We start from the raw sequence: 17,386 nt of genomic DNA, 5'->3' as shown, positions 1-17,386 counted from the left end.
CGTCAATAACAGAAGTCAGTGGGAAAATGAGGCTGATGTTAATTTACAGCAACATTTTTGCTGTGTCAGTGATGCACAAATAGATTCTGTCAGAAGGCTGGCCAATCAGAGGTAAGCACTAGGTAGGGTGAGGCTCATTGACACAGAAGTGAAATAACAAGTAGTATCAGACGGAGGTGAAACTTAAATGAGCCTGGGAATGTGCCAGAATGAGATGAAAGATGAACCAGTCCGTTCTGTTGAGGACCTTGATTTTATGAGTGGTGAATTAAAAACCACAAAGCAGACACGATATGTCCCATTCAAACATTTAAAAAAAAAATGCAATATTTACAGAACTTTTTTAAACAAAAAAACACTAAAAATATTTCCTGTTCAAAAAAAGTGAAGTGATCTGTGAAGATAACGAGGTTTTTTTTGGATGAGCTGCTACAAAATGGAGCAACCAGCAGACTCAAAGCAATCCATAGCCATACATGATGTGACTGTTTGCCTCCAGGAAACACCACTTCGAGCTATGTTTAGCTGCAAAGCACTCATTGGCATGACTTGTCAGGCTTTTACCTGCATTAGAAAGATCTATGTATAGATTTTGACAGGTTTCCGAGTTCCACCACTCTTTGATTTAGGACCTTCATCTAAAGCCGAGCCTCTGCCAAAGCCTTTATATTTCGCCCAATTTTTTGGGGGGTGTATGTGTATGTGTGTGTGTGTCTCGCTCGCGGATCGTTTTATAACCAGACTCGTCGCTCTTTTCATTTTCACTTTTTCCTTCTCGTTTACCTGATTGTGCCGTGCCCATGAGATGAGTTGGATACATCTCTCCTTCCCCCAGAAAACCTGCTGCATTGCATAAAAGAATCGAGTGGGCACCGTCTCTGCCCCCAAACCAGATTTAGGAGCCCAGAAAAATCAACACAGAGAGACAGTTTTAGGCTGCAGTGCACTAATGTTTGTGTATCTGCATTTGCCTTTAGGTGCCTGGGTGTGTGTGTGTGTGTGTGTGTATGTGTATGTGCACGCCTCCCTTGCTTGCTGATGTGTGTGAGAATATCTGTGTGTGTGTGTGTGTGCCTGAGTGGGTGTATAGTTTGTGTGTGTCCCTTCTCCGGGGTCTGTCGAGGTGTTTTAAAGCCTTTGAAAAATCTTTGCATTTCGATCAGATATTTTTCAAGGTTTTCTGAACATCTTGTCACACTCAGATATTGTCAGTCTGATAAAAAAAAGAATCCACCACTAACCCAGCAAACCCACTTGACAGTGAAAGGCATTGCCACAGACACTTTTACTCACTTCCTCCTTGAGGACTTGCGCCCTGTGTGTATTGCTGTAAGTCTGCAGGAAACGAGAGCTCTGTTACTGGGGTAGAGCCTCCTCAACATAAACACTTAGTACCTGTTATTTTGACAGATTTGATTTGATTGCGAGGTTTGGGTTTTTTTGTGTGTAAAATGATTGAATTTGACAAACATTCGTCTCTTCTTGTTCATATAAAAATTTGTGACTCATACCTATGCAGGAATTCATCATTGGGAATCACACAAAGCAGATAAAGCCGGACCACCACAAGTAATACATGTATAGATAAAGGTAAACAGCATTGACATGTTTCGTGTAATATAATGTCACTTCTTTCTCGGCAGTCGTACTATTCTGTGATGGCTTGGACCTATTTTAAATATGTGTGTGTGTGTTTACCAGCTGTTAGTGTCATCTCAAGCTTTTGTGTTTTAACTGTTACTATTTGTACCTTATATCTTCATTAAAAAGATTTTATCCAAATGAATGACGAATAGAGCGTCTGAGTAATTTCACCACTGTTGCGCCAAGATGGCCACATCACAGGAGAAAGGTCATGCACTGCTATGGCTATGGGCCAAACGTGCCTCTCGCAAGAATGGGACCTTATTTAGCCCAAACTGTCTACGAGCGGACTCGTGTGGGGCCTCTAAGGTCCCTCCAGGCTTTAGAAAATGAAGAAGGCAATCAAAATGGAAATGTTGCTGCTTTGAAACTGCATCAGAATCTCCAAACAGTCCTTCTCGGCCTTATCTTTCACTTTGATAATGAATCACGGCTGCCCTCTTTCCAAGTTGAGCCTTTATCTGCTCTCACGCTGTCACTGCTCCGCCACGCACACCCTCTCTTTTTATCTCGTTCACACACACACACGCACACTCACACACTCACACACACGCACAACCACACACAAACAAACTGCTTCGTCACCATCCACCTGAGTCACAGAGGATAATCTCTCCGGTTGATGAAGTCAGAGGCAGTCCCGTCACTGTACGGCATGAGTGTCTGCATGTTTACATGCATGCATGTATACAGTAGACTGTAAATATGACATACAGTAGGTTGCATTGCTCAGAGGGTTTGTGTGAGGCAGCGTGTCTACATGATGACTCCTGTGTGTGTGTGTGTGTGTGTGTGTGTGTGTGTGTGTGCGTGCGTGCATGCGTGTGCGTGCGTGCGCGGGGGTAGTGTTAAGAGTGGTGTCACCACTGAAGACAGAAGCGGGGACTCTTCAGGGTGCCACTTGGAAAGTAAAACACCATTATGAGTCGATTCTGAGCGCACCCACAGGAAGCTCATATGAAAGGGCTTCAAAACTCTGCAGGCCTCAACGCGTCCTCGATATCAACAAAATGAGCGGCCCTCCAGATATGTTGCACTTATATATCACCATACGTATGTGTATGTAGACACAGCTCTGATGTGAAATATACTCACTGTTTTCAATCACGTTAAACCCCACACTTACATCATATCACTTCGGTCAGTGTTCTCTCAGCCCACTGGGGGATCTCCACCGATATCACACATGAAGGTCATTCCACTAGTCATGGAGAGTATTACCACTCTGTCTGTGAGCAGTTTGTTTAGAGTGTGCCTCTGGAAAAGTTTTGTCAGAAAGAAATAAGCTTCTTGTTGTCGTGCTTTGATATATTTTTTGGGGGGCGGGGGGGGGGGGGGGGGGTTCGTTTTCTTCAAGATTCCACATCCATCATAAAGAAGTACTATGTCGGAAACTTAAATATCATCTTATATGATTTATTGCTACACAAGTTATATGATTATCTAGATCAGACATTTATTAGAAATGGAGAGGAAATAATGACTTTTTGTTGCTTTGTTTTTTTTTTTTTTTTTTTTTTTCAAAATCCACATTTAACATTGTACAGGGGTCGACCAAATGCTGCATGAGTAATCAATGATTAGAATCAAAGGGTAGAATGCTGATAATTCTAGTTGCTGCATTGGTCAACCAAATCAATGATGTTATCTCACTGGTTTACTGAAAGCCATATAATTTATTTAAAAAAAGAATTTCAGTTTTAACTAACTAATCAGTGACTTCTTTATCCATTGGTCAGTTGAATGCTGCATCGCTGCCAAGGGAAGTTAATCCATTGGTCAGCTAATTACCACATGACTAACAATCACTCCACCGTTTGACAAAACGCCGCAAAGAAAGTGATCAATAACTGGGTTGGCAAAAGCCGCGTTTGTTTGGAAGTTACCAGGGTAAATGCTGAGTTTTTATTACTCATGGTTAAAACCCCAAATCATCTTCAATTAAAGGATTGTTGACTTTTCAGCTCCATTATTTGTCAAACATTTCAAACATGATGGAAGAAGAAAGGAAGGTAGGGATTGCTGGAGGCCAATGCCTCATCGGTTTTCCAATCAGATCTGCTGAAGTCTAAAATGCACCGCAGCGGTTCAGATGTGGAGCGTTGACACAAATGAACGACGATCACTCCGCCATCGAGTTTGTGCCTCTGTCCGCATTTCCATCTGAATGATATGGAGCTATTCTTAGACCTGTGGGTGGGTAGATGGGCATCGTTTTAGATTCCCATTTTCAAAGGCTCCTCTCCCCGTCGCTGTAAGCCATTTTCAATCGACCATTTGTTGGTGCACAGCAAGAACGCGCAGGCTAATGCTAATTATGTGCACAAAGCCTACTGTAAATGGCGGCTTTGGAGTTCTCGAGAAAAAAAAGAAAAGAAAAAGAAAGACTGACAATGGAAACGGCTTCATGGCACGCATCGCTTCTCTGTGAATAGAGGTCCTGATTAATATTCTGCCCAGTATCTGATCAGCAGAAGCTGCTAATATGTCGTAATCTTTGTAGAAGGGTATAATTGTTATCGTCAGCTAAATTTGGTAACTGCAGAGTGAAGGTAAACACTCCCAGCTGTGACTCCAACGGCTGTTTTTAGCATGACAACGCCTTTTTTTTTTTTTTTCTCGTTTTTCTGAACACACCTCAGTGTTGTCCAGTCATCGTTGACCTTATTATCAACTCTGTTAAGTCATTCTTCTTCCCATAAACCTTTGTGGTTCCCGGTCTTGACAGCATCATGAGGTTCTCCACCTTCCTCCTCCGTTACTCCCACAGCCTCCTTCGCTGGAATGGGAATTTACAGCCTTGTGCAATCCTCAGGAGGTTTTTTTTTTTTTTTTTTTTTTTCTTTTTACATTTGCTCTTTTAACTATGACAAAATGTGGAAAATATTATTCTCACACTCCATGACGGGAACAGTGCTCATTGCAGATGGATGATGTGATCGAGTAGGTGGGCTCGTACCTATGATCTGTAAATCACTTTTTCACTTTAACGTGTTCACTATTTTTGTATCATAAGACATCGTGATGATCTAAAGAAGGAGCCTGGAGGGTTTCCTCTCAGTATATACATGATCTTTGACATTTGACATCACGTGTTGTACATCGTTTATGTTCGTCATCCATGCCTAACGTGGTAAACGGCCACTTCGCTTTTTCAAAAGCATCACTAAATGTCCTGTGTCTGCTCAGCTGTAATGAAGAATTAAATAAAAATAGAACACAGCAGAAGATAGCCCCCCCTCCTCCTCCCCAGTTGTGTCTTAAAATGAGCATTAAAAGCCAATAAGCAGTTTCTTGAGACCTTTAACCCATCCTCAGGGTATTCCCTCTGTTGTTGCCCCCACATCAGGGAAAAGAAGAAGAAGAAAAAAGGAATGACTACTCCTCTCGGTTAGTCACTGGAGAGCAGATTTCCCGATTTAACAAGCATGCGTTCATGTATAATGGTGCTGGGCTGTGGGATTCAACTTGAAGCTTGTCAAAATAATGGTCGAACAATTGATTCATTAATTTCAGGTACACAGCAACTTTTGTGAAAGCCCGCATAAAACGGAAAACAGTTGTGTCTTTAACAACCCATCTTGATTATAATGTTTAAAAAGAATTGACAAGTCTATAAACAAGTTTTTCTACTCTTTGTTTCCTTCTCAGAGTGGGAATGTCTCGGAAACGGGTTAACTGTCATTACAATAATTACAATGTACAACCAGTGACTTGGAACAGTTCAGCATTAGCAGCAATTCATCAATGAAACTCAGTCTTCTCTGATCTAAGTTAGTAAAACTACTTCAGAATTAACATAAGTCTGTGTTTCACCTGATATTTATTTTCCAAAATCAGTTTTTATAGTTGAAGATTATATGGTTAAATTTGCTTTAAACAGACTTGGCATACACATCCACTGCCCTGATTTCCCCATTTAACCACTGATGGGTAAGTTTGAATAGAAGTTCCTGCTGTAACCTTCAAGAACATTTTGTTTTCGAATGGGGTTAGAGTTCACCATCTGGCATAATGTTGTACAATGCACATTTCATCCTTTCTTTGGTTTTTAATTTACTCATCTCAGTTGTTTAACGGCTGATTACGTTGAGAAGTTCCCGGCTGATTGCTTGTCGTTCTCTCCAACCAGCGCCCTGGGAGACTCCTCAGCACTTCACATCCCAGCCTTTCCCAGCGGAGGATGCCTAATTGATTACGTCCCTCAAGTGTGTCAGCTCCTCACTAACAAGGTATTATCATTTCCTTCCTGTGTTCCTGCTCTTTACATGTGTGTTTGTATTTACTTCACACAATTTGGAACTCCCCTAATGCTTTAGTGTTTATTTTTTTTTGTTTTTTTTAAGATTCCATACTCTCCCGTGTTTGTGTGCGACGCACGTCCATGAATAATTTATGGCGTATTTGGAAGCTTTGCAGCAGTGGGATGTGTTTTGTCAAGGTGTGTGCGTGAGCGCGCGCACGCAGCCATGCACGTGTGTCTGGCATCTGCCAACGTGGGCGTGCTGGCCAACCTCCATAGGCTGTCTGAGTGCTCCTTGGCCTCCGCAGGTTGACAAGTAGATGTGCGCCGCGGACACGATGTAATGCAATTTCGCTCCAGGCGAACACCAACCCCCCTACCCCCCCCCCCCCCCAACACAGAAAAACACACACATATATACAAGGCTACCCATAATCTGCAAACGCCCTCCTTTCCCTTCCTTTTTCACCTGGAATGTGACCAGCGTGCTTTGAGCTTCTGGAGCACTCGTGTCCCTGATTGACCTCCGTGTCTCTCGGGCGCTCGGCTTCTGGCGGTGTCAGAGCCGCTCCCCTGCTTCTCCGCCGAGCAGCGAAGGGCCGCCGCCGCCCGGGCTGGGAAAGGCACGATGACAGGCAGCATCGGTTGCAGATAAAAAGGGAAAGCGACTCAAGGAGGGAGGGGCGTCTTGTTTTAGAGAGCCAGTGCAGAATACGGCCCAATCAAAGGTTGCTGTTACTTTTTTTTGTGTAATTTTTAAATGAGATGGTCGTAAAAGTCTGTGGTTTGAGTAACTATAATTTAGCACAAAAATCTTACCAGTGGTGCAAACATCTAAAAAGTGGATTTGTATCCCAACATGGTAACACGTTGTCACGATATAAAACAAACTGTTCTGACACTATAACTTAGACATTTATCTTGCTAAAGCATAAAAAGGTTAAACATTATATGGAGGAGATTAATCACAATGGAAAATTTTATAGTCACGCTTTACCTTTCCATTGTTTGAAAATGAAATGAAAACTATTCCTTCATAATCCCTGACATAACATCAAACCGACAACGATCATCACAGTAGAACAGGAATGTTGTCATGCTTCGTTGCTCGGGCTGGGCAGGTTAAAGTTAACACATTAACTGAATAAGGTAAACAGACACAAGCAATGGGAAGGGTGAGATGTGAAGCAGAACTGGCTTGGGATTGGCCTCATGCTGCGTCTCAATCAATAAAAGTATTCTCGGCGGGTTTAAAGTCTTGTTTGTAGTCAACGTTGCATAACCACGAACGTTTCTATTTCATCCACATATGGAAGCTTGTGGATGCAAATCAGCGGAGCAGCACCACAAGGAACCAGTGGGGGCAGTGGTGAGACTAGAAGCCAATAACAAATGGCCAATTTATTCAAAGAGCGAGGTTTTGAACGACCTCGCACACCACCACCGCCTCGAGCGCTGCTTCCAATCTAAAGAAAAATCCTGTACTCTACTCCGGTATCCTCAGGTGAATTGATTGCCAAATGATTCCAGTCGATTAGACACATAGACGTATAAAGTCAGTGATGTTTACATGTTTTATGTTTTATGTTTTCATGCGCCCATAGAGCGTAAATGATTATTGAGCCTTAAGATTGTTGTGTCACTCAGCTTAACTGCAACCAAAAAGAAGCAATGACAGTTGCTCACCAGACGTACCATATTGCTGTGAATATAAGATGAGACTTCCTTTACAAGGCTCATGTTTGGAACATCACTTTTAAGAATAAATCTTCAGAATAAAGACATTGAAGCACATGAAAACTTGTTTTTTACTTGCAGCAATGGGACCCGGATACACACAGTGCTTTGCTAAACGTTGCTGAATATCTCCGATGTTTCCTGGTTGCATGAAGCCTTTAAGTGACTCGATAACGATGAGTTCCAACACCTGCCGCTGGCTTGTGGTCTTTTCATTATGGGCAATAAGTCAGCGTTCATTGCACAGACCTGAGAGGACTCTGCAATACAACTGGAGCTCAATATTAAACCCTAGAATATTAGAATATTCCACATTTTCAGACCGGTTTCTCAAAAAAAGACACGTTAAATACAAACAAATACTGGCAGTGGTAAACAATTTTGCTTTCTGGACTCAAGACTGCATAAAAGTTTGATCAAAGCCTTAGAGGAAGCTGAGAGAGCTGTACATCTCCAAATGTTGTTTTTTTTTTTGAGATTTCTTTAAAAATAATACGAAAAAAAAAGTGACAGCTCAAACGTATAAAATAAAAAAAAAAAGCATTGTTCTAACATCTCAACGATTCTCACCATCCAGGCGACGACCAGCTGTGCAGTCATTTTGTTCTTTTAACACCATCGGTTGTTTCCTCCCACTTATTCCAGATGCTAGGATTGTATTGACACGGCTATACTGCCACATACCTCAGCTGTGACTGAACAGCAGTTGGAATGGTGACGGTTGCACATGGCGCCTCGCAAAAATCACATGTCAAAATCAGCTAATTGAATAAATCACTACAACTGAACGTTGGTATTTTATTATTAATCGTCACTTTTTGTTTACTGAAAATATTTTTGGGGGTATAAATTATCCATCCAGTAGGATGTCAAAGCTGTATTTATGTTGTTTTCCCAGAATTTGGAGGTCAGGAGTGGTATTTTCCCTTTGTTCAGTGTAATGTTTTGATGAGGAATACTAGTTGGTGAAAGACTATGAAAGCGATAAAAAGCAAAACACGCAGCTATTATTAAAATACGATGGAAATTCATTCCAAAAATCCATCTCGTGGCCTGTCATGCAACGCTGCTGTGTAAACACCAAACTTGTCTGGAGCATTGCAGAGCAGGATTACTATTGCAACACACGACGGTCTAATGGGGCATTTATGACGCCAGTTTAGTTACTTTGAGGTTACTGCTCAATAATCTAAATGTTAGGGGTCCTTGAAAGAAATAGATTGCGGACTAAAACTAACAACACACACACACAATTTGCATAGAGATACGTTAATGTTTATTTTAGGCCTCTAAGGCATCACAGGTACTGTGGATTGTGGCTAAGGCTAATGGGGATCTGTGTTAATTAGGTATTAATGAAATGTGCTTCCTCAGGAAAACAGGAGTTCAGTGAAATAGTCACTGTAAATACAGCAGAGACACTGTTTACGTATGACAAAGGTAACTATGTTACTAAATTAAGTTACCATCGTGTTATTGCCATAAATAGTGACGTTACCGTAATGAATGATATCCAACTCCGACAGTTATTAATTCTTCTGCTTCGGTTGTCCCTTTACCCGTCATTCAGACCTGCGTTTAATCTATTTTGGGAGCGCAGGTTTTAGCAACAGCTTGACGTTAATCGCAGTCCCCCATTCAGATATACTATTATTAAAATAATCAATCCTCTTGCAACATCGAAATTGCTGACTGCCGATATAGCGATCGTAATGTCACTGCTGGCAGCCTCGTAGCATCTTCACTCCCCCTGTGAAGTACTCAGTGGGAGGAGAAGCACCGTCAACAAAAACAATAGTCGTCGTCTGGTGATGAGACGCCTGACTGCACTGACACAACTCCGTCGAAGAGGAAATATTATGTTCCTTTTGAAGCATGTTTTCCTGCGCTCGAACTCCTTAAAGGGACGTTTCATGGCTTCCAAAAGAAAATGTGCCGCAGCCCGGTTCACCAAACGTCTGCAGCGAGCCCCCTCGGTACCAATTGGACGTCTGCCATGAAGTCTTTCTGAACAGCACTCAGCCAGCGTATAGGCAGCGTGGGATTCATAATTTGACACCAGCCTCATCATCTTGGAGTCTGCTGCTCCTGCAGAAACTGACGAGCAGAGATTTGGGACGAGCTGATGTTAGCTCGTTGCAAGTCTGATATGAACCGAGCATGAGTCTTCTCTTGAAATGAAATGAGAGGAATTCGGAAGAGCATGATAGGTTCCCTCTGATGTTTTTGGAGGACAAAAATTTAGATTTAATAGTAACAGTCAGGAGAAGGGCACATTAGCTTGCTTCTCCCGCAACAACAAGGGAGCTGGATAAAAGCTGTAAAAACTTCTGACATACTTTACTTGTGCTGCTGCTATTCCTGATTTTAACTTTACACTGATTTATTCTTGTGACAGCAAACGCCTTAAACTCAGGTTTTATTTTTGGAGGGTGGGGGGTCTTTGCATGATGCTGCCACCACCATGCTTTACAGTAGGAACTGGTGTGTTTCTGCAAAAGCATATGGGCCTCTTTATACAATTTCCTCAAAGATTTTTCCAGTGAAGAATCCAGGCATTGAGAAATGTTGATGTCCTCCCTTATTAGTTTATGAGACTTCATCACGGTGGTGAAACAAGGGAACAACCAGGTGCATTTTTTAGCAACAAGTCATTGGACAGAAAACTCAAAACAAGTATTTCACATATATGTCTCTTTTCCTGATTTCATGTCAGTTTTCATGTCGTCATTAAAGTGGCTTTAATGACGCCTAATTAGAAGTAAACATTAGTGTCTGAACGTGTCTGTAATTCATTTTTATGGTGTTTGCTTTATGGCACATTGTATAGAAATTTGACTTCTCTGATCAATCTGTATTCACATATCAGAGCAGCCACACTTTATATTGTGAAAAACGGGGGTGGTGTGAACGCGTATGAGAGAGAGAGAGAGAGAGAGAGAGAGAGAGAGAGAGAGAGAGAGAGAGAGAGAGAGAGAGAGAGAGAGAGAGAGAGAGAGAGAGAGAGAGAGAGAGAGAGAGAGAGAGAGAGAGAGAGAGAGATTTCTTAATTGCGCTGCACTTCCGGTGTGATTGCATCACGCCGCTCACAGACACATGCACAAACACAATGAGCGGATGCGCGGGCGGAGGAGGGAGGGAGGAAGGGCTCATGGGCGTGGGCAGGTTTTGAATACCTGCAGAACGAGATCACCTGTCTTGCATCACACCAACCGCCAGGCAGCCAATAGGAGGGCGCTTGGCTGCAGTTCGAACTGACAGCGGGGGCAGGAAATCCTTCCTCAGTAGGGGTGTGAAAGCTCAGTGATCCACAGTTCCTTTTAAACAGACACGCGTGCACACACACACCACACCACACACACACACACACACACACACACACACAGTCCAACTAAATAAACAGCCTATTGAGTGCGCGGCCTTGGCGCGTTTGAGAAAGCGAAATAGCCGCCTCCACTGTTCCATGTAAACATAATTGAACAGGAGTCTGAGTCACAATGCGTGTCTGCGTTTTAAAGAGTTCTCGCAGAGACGAGACCCGTCGTACACACGACCGTGCGCGTCGGAGATTACTACTTTTCCCTCTTTCACAAAAATGCCGTCATTCATACACGGCTGATGAGTAATCAGAAATATGCTGCCGCACTGGGAAAAGGCGATGCCATCTTCAGCACCCATCATGATGCATCCTGTCCCGGGATGAACCGCACACTTTTACTACATACTTCTGACTGCCGGAGCTGGAACGAATAATCAAACAATCAGTCATCGGCTCTTAATAGGCACCGCAGAGGCAATGTGACATGACACCATCCCGTTATTGTTGCACTGAACGAGCACAAGCTCAGATCATCCTTTCTTACAGATATGAGCTCTGTTTATTCATCCTTTAAACTGTCCGGATTATGGCTCTGAGCATAAAAAAAAAAAAAAAAAAAAGGACTGGAATCTGTTTCCTGCACACGGTTACGGTGACGGATTTTAATATGTTTTGAAAAGTAGCATCGTGTTTTGAATTTGATTGCTGCGGCGCATTTAAAAATGCTGAAAAACGATCAGGTTAATTGTCAATAAAACAGGTAGAAAAAAAAAAACATCTAAAACTTGTTGATCAATGAAGGTGAAAGACGGTGTCCGATTGCACCAGCCATGATCCGTAAAGTCACCGAACTGAAGATCTGTATATTAACAAGATATTTGCGTCGTTTCAGCAGCTCTCAGATTCTTTTTTCCCTCCGGAAACATCTCAACAATCGTCTCCAGTGTTCGTTCAGAGTGTCGGGACGAGGTTGTAAACGTCCCCACTTCACCCGTCACTGTGCTTCACCCAGGTGCAGTACGTCATCCAAGGCTATCACAAGAGGAGGGAGTACATCGCCGCCTTTCTCAGCCACTTTGGGATGTGAGTTGGCTCTCGTGGAGTTTCGCTGTCATTAATTTACTTATAAGTGTTTTTAATATCAGGATAATAATTATAAATACGTGTGGAGAGTTATTCAAATCTTTCTGCCACCGTGTTTCGCAGGGGCGTGGTAGAGTACGACGCCGTGGGATTCACGAAGCTCACCCTGCTGCTCATGTGGAAGGAGTTCTGCTTCCTCGTGCACGGTGAGAAAGTCCCCCCGGTTTCGCTCCATCACAACGCGGCGCCGCTTTGTCGCCGACTTGACTTTTCCTTTTCCCCCGTCACCTCGCAGTGGATCTCCCGCTGTACTTCCCCCGGGACCAGCCCACCCTCACCTTCCAGTCCGTGTACCACTTCACCAACAGCGGGCAGCTCTACTCGCAGGTGCAGAAGTCGTATCCGTACAGCCCGCGCTGGGACGGCAACGAGATGGCAAAGAGAGCCAAGTATGTGACACTCCTTTCATTAAAAGAAAAAAAAAAAAACTTACAGCTTGGTAAAATAATTGTGTTGATGTAGTGACTCTTCAAAATCAAATCTTTAAGTCGATCTTGTTTCCAACAGTAGATAACTCTAAAGCATCAACACCTTTCATTAAAATCCAGAAAAGCGTCTTAATACTTAGAGTTTTAGGCCTGTTTTCCTTTTTTTGATTGCATCTCTGCCTCTGTTGTCTTACCAGTTACTATCTCACTTAACTCTGTGAGAAATATATCATGCTGTAAATAGTGTCAACATTAACCATGCAGCACGTGTGAAGCAACAGCAGCCTTAAACCAACAAGAGCTCAATAAGAGGCGTCGTCTCCTCGTGAGTTGGTCTCTGCTGCTGATTTCCAGAATCCAGATCATCTTTCCTCTTACCAACTGCATCGGTAAATCGGACTGAGCCACAAAAGAGCTGACAGCCGGCGAGCGCACCTTAACAGACTCACCAGTGGTAATCTCCGTTGGCTCGTGGCATTTCACAAGAACACCAGAGTCTTCATCCCTCTCGTGTAACTTCAGCAGCGGAGAGACTCAGCATTCAGGCCCGGCCTGATGATGTAAAAATGCCGGCGACGTTGTTTACTTCGCCGCTTTGAATTGCGGCGCTCGTGGCCCGTCGTCTCCGTGGGTTTCCCTCGGCGGGGGTTTTAACATGCGGCGGGCCATGCGTTTGCTGGACGTCGCCATGCGTTTGCTGGACGTAAACAGGCTCGGCCTTTCATGTGCGCTTTGATACATGGCGAGGCCGGGACTGACCCCGCGAGTCTGCCGGACACTTTGAAGCAGTCGAAACACCCATTGCTGTCACATTTTGATGTTTTATTCGCTGTATCTCCCCGCCATCCACCACCTACCCCTCGACCCTGCACCCCCCCCCCCCCCCCCCCCCCCCCACCCCCCTCTCTCTCTCTCTCTCTCTCTCAGGGCATACTTCAAGAGCTTCATCCCACAGTTCCATGAGGGAGCCTTCGCCAACGGGAAGCTCTAGTACTCTCTCGCTAAATGACATGCCTGGAGGGTAGCCTGCGGGGAATGTGTATGTGAGTGAGTGTGTGAGCGTGTGCATGTCACTGTGTAGCAGTATACCCAGGCCTGCACACTTCCATTTGTGAAACACACACCGTGCCGCAGCCGTACGGTGAGAATGGCAGTGCGTTGATTGGACAAACCCTGTGAATCCCACGCTATTTGACCCTGAGATGGTGAGTCAGTAAGTTCAGCAGAGAGAAGCAACAGTTTCTTCAGTTTTTAGACGTCCGGGCAGCAGTAACATGAAAAGAAAAAAGATTAACTCTAACCATCACAGCCTTTCATTCTGTACAGAACCTCCAAACGCTGACAGGATCCTAAAGTGACAGCCTGCACTGAACCGTTTGTCTTTGAACTCGCAGTAAATACTCTCGACTCGTTGTGTTGTGCCAATGTTTCTCTGACTTCAAAGACGCGAACCCGCAAGTCTGGACTCACGACAACACTCCGCTCCCGACATCCCGTGATGTAAACACACATTTGTATACTTGCGAATCACCGGGAGCCGGTGGGACGATGCAAAATGTAGTTGTTTACGCTTTGTTTGCCTCCGTCAGGCACGTGATTGTCGAGTTTGGCCCCGCTGTGGATGTTAACTGTGATCTGTGACTCGCCTTTCCATTGTTTAAGATGCTGTGTGTTGTTTCTTTTAATCCATGTCAAGTCTTTTGCTGACACGTTGACAGTCCTGGACTTTACTGACTAATGGTGTTCGGACACAATTTCTTGTAAAAAAGAATGTCTTTCCCTCACACTCGTGTCTTTTCTTTGCTCATCAAATAAATGTTTCTTTATCACTCAAGGTGTATTTTTTAAATGTGTGTATTACACTCTATCATCTCACCTTTTTTACGGATATGGTTTAGCTAAACACCTCACACAACTATCTAAACAATTACAGTTACAAAATGTAACTTGTGCTAATTAAAAGCTCAAAATACAAAGGATGTGTTCGTTAGTTTTTTTGTTTTTTTTAATAAAAGCCATACTTTATTTACTCCATTGCGCGAAAACATATTTTAGTTCCGGGGCTACATACAACCCAATTTCATCTTGAGTGGGCCAGACCTGTAAAATAACGCCATCATAACCTTTAAATTAAAACTTTAACGAGTATTTGTGACGAATATGTCGATAAATTTTGCATAACGACTACAATGTGTTGCATACAATTCATTATTATTGTTCATATTATCAGATTGCAGTATTTCACATTATGTTGACTAACTTCTCAGGCCATGGCCCCAAAACAAAGAGCGCGCAATCAATCAGTCATTTCCACGCTCATCTAAAGACTTTTATCGTGACGTGAATTGGAATATCAGAGGAGTTAATTCAGTTAAAAATAGCTGCGAGATGATGAAAATGTTTAGCGAGGACAAACTTAAGCTTTGAACTGTGAAAAACCGATTTATCGAAACCTTGTGTCTCTCGCTCATTTCCAAATCACACAGATTCTGTGCTTGTGTAACGGGGCGGCAGAGTTGTGTGTGTGTGTGTGTGTGTGTGTGTCTGATCGTGTGTGTGCGCACACGTGTGTGCTTAGCGAGGCACAGAGTGTGCGCCTGCTTGTTTTCATCATTAAATATGAGGGTCAGAGTTAGGGGTCCTTCCTGGCCCGAGGCGCAGCCCTTTGCTATATTTATTGTCTGCAATGCAGCAACTGTCAAGTCTAATTGAGAACTATAGGGTGAATGTATCTGGGGCATTTAATAGCATCAAGGCTCTTCATAAAAAAAAATAATCTTTTTTTAAAAAAAAAAAAGCAAGATTCTTTTTGTCTTTATCCCCCCTGCCCTGCTCCATGTTTCTTGCGCTAACCTTTTCCAAAACGTCTACGTTGTCAGCCGCAGGACGAGCTGCTCTTATTTTGGAGAGCTGCAAGGGATTTTGTGAGGGTGGGGATGAGATGGTGAGAGTTCAAAGGAGGGGGTAGCGGGATGATGGGTAGCATCTTGAACAAGTTGAACTTGACGAAGACGTTAACGACTCGGCGCCCTGGAGGTAGCGAGCAGGAGTACAGAGCGACCTTGAACCGTCGGGGGGGGCCTCTCACGGCGGCCCGGGACAACTCTGGAACCGAAAAACTTTGCGGGCCACCAACTCGCGCCGACCCGAGGAGAAGCTCTCGCTCTTGAAACTTTTCCTCGTATTGCTGACGTTGACCCGAGTTGACGTAAGCCCCTTTTAAGTATCCTGTAAACAAAGTGGCTCGAACTGTGTCACCGCCGCGACGCTTAAAGTCACAATCAGTTAGCCTCCTCCCTCGAAAGTGTCGGCGCCCAAACATGGCTCACCTTTACACGCTCTTAAGCAACTTACCGTGGATTTATCCGCCGTTAATGATCCCGTGGAGGTGCTGCGAGGTGCCTTTTGAAGATGCGTCTCTCAGCCCCCCTGAATCACAGTGCAGAGGTCTGCCAACCCTCCCAGCTAATACTCCAAATCCACTAATCCAGCCGTCTTTAAGAGATCTCAACGGCAGTCGGATGGAATAATTAAAGGCTAGAATAATTAGCTTGGAAATCTTTGGATGGGGGATGATTAAATTGATGATTTTTTTTTTTTTTTTTTTTTTTTTTTTTTTTTCGTGGCCTGGCAAGAGTTCACGCTTTGCTGGACCAAGACTTGATTTTAGGGATGATTGCGGGAGTCGACGCTCTCCCCTCAGAGATTTTATGCACGATTGAGTAATGATTCCACTTTCTGGTTTACGGTTTTCCTATCCCGATGGTATAGCTCGAGGTAAGAAGAAACCCATTCCCACTGCAGGATATCTTTAATTTAAAAAAAAAAAAAAGCTGGTGACAAGAAAACCCAACTTATCCCGAACCGATCAACCGTTGCCCGGTCGGTGGCCTGTAGATATGTGACTTCGCGGCCCGTCCATTGAGAAACCGAGTGTCCTCGCGTTTCGGGCGCTGGCAAACGCGAACGTTAGCGTTAGATTAACGTTTACCGTGCTGGTGACAACCCTATAAGCAGCTCGCTCGGAGGCAGTGAGGACCTGCCAGCCTGGAGAACTGACAAGTGTGTGAAACAGGATCACTCGGAGCTCAAGCAACAAGCATCTTCCCCGGGCACTAACCCAGCTCTCGGCATCACTCACCCCGCTTCAACCCCGGCGGTCGGGCAAGTCGCCGGGAACTTTTTGAAGAGTTGGGGAAACTGTGTCGGGGAGGTGGACGGAGGAGAGGAGCGAGAGAGTGAGAGAGAGAGAGAGAGAAGGAGGTGGAGGGAAAGTGTGTGAAAGTGATTGAAAGTCCTGAATCACCACCTCGTGAAGCGAGATGGTGAATAATGAGGAAATCAGAGGGGAAGCGAGGAGCAACAGAGACGTCGTCCACTCCTCGGAAACGTCCACTCTGTCAGCCTCACGTCTCATTTCTTTTCTTTTTTCTTTTTCTTTTTTCCCACATTTCCACCTTTTTGTACTTATTTATTTTTTCCCCCTGCCGCAGCCTTCGGACTGAACTTAAGACAAAAGACAAAAAACAGTTTGCCGAGTGAAAGACGACGAAGGCGGTGAAATAACAAGCTGTTGTGACTGTGGGGTACTTTGTGTTTTGTCTGTAAGTCCAAATTCAGAGTGACATATGGTGAGTCTTTCGTCCCCCCCCACCACCACCACCACCACCCCCACCCCCCACACACACTCATCTTCAGTGTATTTGGAAGGAGGGGTGGATTTCAGAGGCTATGCTGCAGCATTTGCGATGCGGCGTAGGGTTGTTGATGCGAGCCATGTTGAGGATGATGGAGCTGAGAGGCTTAACTAATTTTGGAAAGAGAGAGCAGGAGGAGGAGAGCGGAGGGGGGATTTGGGGCCTTTTGTTGCAG

The 17,386-nt window shown here is 44.1% G+C and overlaps 1 protein-coding gene across 2 annotated transcripts in view; it reads left to right on the top strand.

Annotated features, from left to right (window-relative positions):
* The window catches only part of babam2 (BRISC and BRCA1 A complex member 2), an 81,692-nt gene extending 67,346 nt beyond the window's left edge, over window positions 1-14,346 (top strand). For both annotated transcript variants that reach the window (XM_080480071.1, XM_080480072.1), the window contains 5 exons: window positions 5,777-5,876; window positions 11,956-12,026; window positions 12,150-12,232; window positions 12,322-12,475; window positions 13,442-14,346. In XM_080480071.1, coding sequence (XP_080336197.1) covers window positions 5,777-5,876; window positions 11,956-12,026; window positions 12,150-12,232; window positions 12,322-12,475; window positions 13,442-13,505 — 472 coding nt within the window. In that variant the 3' untranslated portion in view covers window positions 13,506-14,346. The remainder of the gene's footprint in view (window positions 1-5,776; window positions 5,877-11,955; window positions 12,027-12,149; window positions 12,233-12,321; window positions 12,476-13,441) is intronic.
* The last annotated feature ends 3,040 nt before the right edge of the window (window positions 14,347-17,386 follow it).

The sequence above is a fragment of the Lipophrys pholis genome (genome assembly GCF_963383615.2).
Source record: "Lipophrys pholis genome assembly, chromosome: 14".
Classification (NCBI taxonomy): domain Eukaryota; kingdom Metazoa; phylum Chordata; class Actinopteri; order Blenniiformes; family Blenniidae; genus Lipophrys; species Lipophrys pholis.
The sequence above is the reverse complement of the archived record's forward strand: the minus strand, read 5'-3'. Positions and strand labels throughout refer to the sequence as shown.